Source organism: Bactrocera latifrons, unplaced genomic scaffold (assembly GCF_001853355.1).
Source record: "Bactrocera latifrons isolate USDA-ARS-PBARC rearing strain unplaced genomic scaffold, ASM185335v1 scaffold_2065, whole genome shotgun sequence".
Classification (NCBI taxonomy): Eukaryota; Metazoa; Arthropoda; class Insecta; order Diptera; family Tephritidae; genus Bactrocera; species Bactrocera latifrons.
In genome coordinates, this window is record NW_017535592.1 from 1 (window position 1) to 4940 (window position 4940).

General features: G+C 33.2%; 1 protein-coding gene across 1 annotated transcript; it reads left to right on the top strand.

Annotated features, from left to right (window-relative positions):
• Window positions 1–2595: 2595 nt before the first annotated feature.
• Window positions 2596–3604, top strand: LOC108968244. The gene is made up of 2 exons (XM_018932156.1): window positions 2596–2614; window positions 2691–3604. The coding sequence occupies exons 1-2, from the start codon at window positions 2596–2598 to the stop codon at window positions 3602–3604; spliced, it is 933 nt and encodes a 310-aa protein (XP_018787701.1).
• Window positions 3605–4940: the final 1336 nt, after the last annotated feature.

Genomic DNA, 4940 nt, shown 5'->3' on the forward strand with positions numbered 1-4940 from the left:
TTAGCGAAGAATACATAAAATTGCGTCAAATTTATATCATCTTCACCGATTCCGCACAAATGTGGTTGAACTGTTTCTCCAGCTTTGCACTTATTGATACCTTCAAGTATCTTATGTTGAAGCTCTTGCCTGGTAGCAGCATGTATAAGAAATGCTTCTCTGGGCTCAAATAAAGTTGTTTTCTTGTTTTTTTTTGCGATGAGTCGGTTTTAACATACTATGAAGCAACAAGGAAACAATCACATCACGTGTATCTATAAAGCAAATATAAGAGTATTATTATTACTCCTTGATACATTTCATAACGTAAAGCAATTGAAGCTAACCTTTATCAAGATTGGTTGTTAATTTTTCCAATAATTGAAGACCATATTTGTCTTTGACGTAATTGTTAAAACGCGGTATCAATTTGGTTACGAGATTTTCCCATTCTTCCAACAAGCAGTTTGATTTTAGAGGATATTTTTTTTCAAAGTCCAATTCGATCTATGAAACAAACAAATCTCTTGTAATTAAATAATCACATAGTCGAAACAACGTTTTACCAAACAATATCCAAACTGTTGCTTTAGAATTGGCCACTCTGTTAAAATATCGTTTGTTGTAATTGTTGAATTAAAAAACATTTGTCTTGTCTCGTATGTAATATTCCAGTATTATACCACTTTATCGTACGGTTCAATGTTGTTTTTAAGCCAATATTTCGCTTCGTTTTCGTTTGAATATAAATCTGTATTAAGGTTTTTATCTAWATTCAACGAAAGAGACGAAAGAGACGAACGCAGTTTCGCTGGTTAACAGAAACTTTCGCTTTTCGTAGTTTGTAAATGCTGTTGTGGTAGTGCGCGTATAAATTGCCACTTGGCTTTTTACACTTTTTGTATAAGTAGTAAGTATCCTGGAAACAGTAAATTAATAAGCAAACCTAAAATCAAATCCATTTTTTTTTTTAAATCTAATGCATTACCTTAGATTCCTTTGGGTAATTTTTTATAATTTTGTCCGCTAAATTCGAAAAATAAAATCTTGTTGGCTTAATTTTGTTATAAATTAAGTATTCCGTGATCGAGGAACATAAAAGTTTCCGAGTCTTGGTTGATAAACTTTGATTATTTTCAAAGTAATTTAAAACAGAATTTCCATTTACGTTAGATTTTAAAATTCCTAATAACGAAATCTACTAAATTTTTTTGTAAGTTACTCAGAAACGCAAAATAATACTTACTCCATTTAAATCATTAACCGCACCAAGAAAACTAGAAGGAATTGATTCTGTTGATCCTGATCCGGGCGTTGTGCTTTCTGATGAAAAAGATAAAATTTCAACGCGCTGTAATTTGTTTTGATTAGTTATTTCATTATTTAGATTTTCATTTCATAATTACCACTCCTTGTTCTATTTGCCACTCCTTCAATCTCTGTTCAAAAATAATTTTACGTCCCAAAAGTTCTTTGGGGAATAATTCATTAATGTGGCTGCTCTGCATAAACTTCAAACTTTCCTCCGTAATATTGTGTTCTTAAAACAAAAAAACAACAAAAAGTAATACAAAGCAAAAACGTTCACGGCGCCTTTTTTCTTGTGAAATATATTGAAACATACATATGTACATATGTACATATGCATATGTATAGTTAACAGTTAACTTTGGTAATGCTACACAAAAATTTAATGTATGTACATACATATGCATTTTCAAAAGGCACATGTTTGCACTTGTATCTATTTCACAATATTATTTTCACACTTACCTTTCAGTAAATCGTACAAATCTATTAAATCAAATAATTCCAATATTTTGTACACTTTGTCCACTTCGAAAACAATTTCCATATTTGTATTTGACATATTTTATAGCACATAAAAAATTCCATCACTCACTTGTCACTGTTCAATAGAATATGATTATCGCTGCTTTGTTTTGAGAGAATTCATGTCTGCTTGCATTAGAGTAAAGAGAAACAATCCATGTATGCTTGAACTTAAAATAAGGAAGCATGACCTTATATCAAAGTTTGAGTTAAGTAAATAGTCGGTTCGCATAAGTTGAGTCATCCTTAAATTGAATAAATTTTTACTTGTTGAAAGTTTAAGTAAATATTGTCCTTAAACCAAGTAAAATTGAACTTATTTCACTTATAAAGTCTAAAAATGACTTCTTTTCAGTACAATTTTACTAAAATATAGGAAAATGCCATGAACTTAAAATAAGACATCGATTTTTTTATTTTAAGTACGATCGTCCTAAAATTGAAGAGTACGACTTACTCAAATTAAAGGAACTTTACATACTTTGAGTAAATTTTACTATATTTAAGTATATTTTGAGCTTTTTAAAACAAGGGCGCACTTTCCTTAATTCTAGTCTGACTATTATTTTCAGTGCATCCTTTATGCTGAGTGGGTTGATGTAGTGTGGTGAGTTGTGTTGTGTACGAGTGTGGTATCATCGACTATGGTAGTTTCCAATTTGTTCCAAGATGCGGTGTATTAGTGATCATATGGTGTACACAGTTTTGTTAGGGTGCGCCATTTTATTCCGGGTAGAGTTGGGAGGCTTAACTCATTTAAACAGGTACCATTTTAATATAAAAATGGTTAATCCAACAACATGTAATTAGATTATACAAAATAAAATATTTTATATATTCAATATATAAATGTATTTTTTTATCATTTGTATTTCCAGGTGCTGATACACACAAAAAAGTCAGTGCCAGGAATTATTATGAATACAGACTCATGATCCGTGAAGGTGAAGTAAATCACATTTTGATGTGTCAACGGCTCTTTCATCAGTATGCAGTGGACACATACATACGTCAAATTGAGACTGAACGATTGACATACATTCGTCTAAATCAACAGCAGCTTCGATCTGAAGAGGACATTCATCTTCGCGATGCTGACGGCAATGTAAATAATGTAGGAAGAATGACAATTTTACCGGCCACTTACATCGGAAGCCCGCGCAAGTGCTCCAAACGGTACCCGAGAAACTTGGTTGCTAAAACCATCTCGGGAATCGATGGTTACCCATTGTATCGTCGGCGATCAGTTGAGGATGGTGGACGATCTGTAGATGTCAAGATAAAAGGACAAGATTTTCATGTAGACAAACGTTGGATTGTGCCGTTCTCGCCCATATTGTCCAAAACTTTTGAAGCTCACATCAATGTGGAATTTTGGAACTCTGTGAAATCCATAAAGTACATATGTAAATATGTTAAGAAAGGTAGCGACATGGCCATCTTCGCAGTAACAAACACAAATGATGAAGTGTCTGACTATCAGATGGGTCGCTATGTAAGCAGCAATGAGGCTATTTGGCGCATATTTGTTGCAATTCATGAAAGGCATCCCACTGTATTCCATTTGGAAAATGGACAACGAGGTTATTTCAACCTAAACAACGCTGTGGATAGAGCGGCATGTCCACCTGTGACCACATTGAAAGGTTTCTTGTCAATTTGTGAAACTGATCAATTCGCTCGCACTTTGCTGTATGCTGATATACCGCGCTACTACACATGGAGTGCATCATCAAAGTCTTGTCAGTGTCGTAAACAAGGAACACCACTTGAAGGATATGAAAATAAATGATTCCAACGGATTTGCCATTTGGTTTTAAAAGGTTCCAATTTCCCGTGCGTCTAGCTTTTGCGATGACCATAAATAAATCCCAAGGCCAATCGTTGCAAGTTCGCGGAATAAACTTAGAGTTTCCCTGTTTCGCACATGGACAATTCTACGTTGCGTGTTCGCATGTCGGAAAACCAACATCCTTATTTATTTACGCACCGCAAAAAAAAACACTACAAATATTGTCTACCAGAAAGCACTATACTAATTAACTGTATATATGTACAGCAGTGGACATTTATTGGCCGATATCATGATGATGATGATAACTGTGTTGTATTTAATTTAAGCAAAGATTTGTTTATCATGTTCACAGTCCAGAAACGAGCGCATCCAAGAAAATTTAAAATTTTTGTATATGGAGTGTATAAACATAAATAAATGACTTAATATATATATATTATGTGCATTTGGATCCTTACAATTATATAATAATATGTTGTGTATATCTATATAAATAAAAATGAAATGTTGTTCGTTAGTCTGATTAAAACTCGAGAACGGCTGGGCCGATTGAGCAGATTTTGATTTTAAAATGACCAAATCACCACCAAAACACTGATGTCATAATCTTGCCAGTCGACTTTTTTGTCTTTCCGCGCTTGAGAACGGTTCCATAATATGCAGTCCACTATACTGACTGTCGATTAGACTCAGGTGATTTTCCTGGTGCTCAGCTCAAAGTCGAACAGTATTTTTCCCCTAGTACAAGTTGCTTCATCTTCTCATTAACTAATAGTTATTATCTAACTAATAGAAATCATATAGACAGTATAAGTAGTATCATTTATGTATCAGCCACAGTAAAGCGTGGACGGGTCCTCTATACATATAAATAAAGCTTCAATTAATTGTTAAATGTTATATCTTTAATACAATTATCTACTTATATCAATCTTTTTAAATGTGTTGAAGAAATTTTATTGCGTTGTTCGGAACAAATAAATTTTAAATCTGAAGAAGTTTGTTCACTTAGAAATATAAGTAGAGGGAAAAAATGATAAACATGTAAATGAATTTTTTTCAATTCAGGGTAGAATGAATCATCCAAATTTGTGATGCCTTTTAAGGATATATACCCTATTATACATAAAAGGAATTGCATGGCACCAAAGGCATTTAAAATCATGAAATATTTCTCGCATGGCATATTTGGTTTTGCGCTACAGTCTTGCGTGATGTTAATTCGTTGCTGGCTCCATAGATAACTTGATCAGAATCTCTTTTCTTGCTCTCTCGCTTGTAAGCTGGTAGGACACCCTGATCTATTTTCTGAGCTGGCAACAAAACACAATCA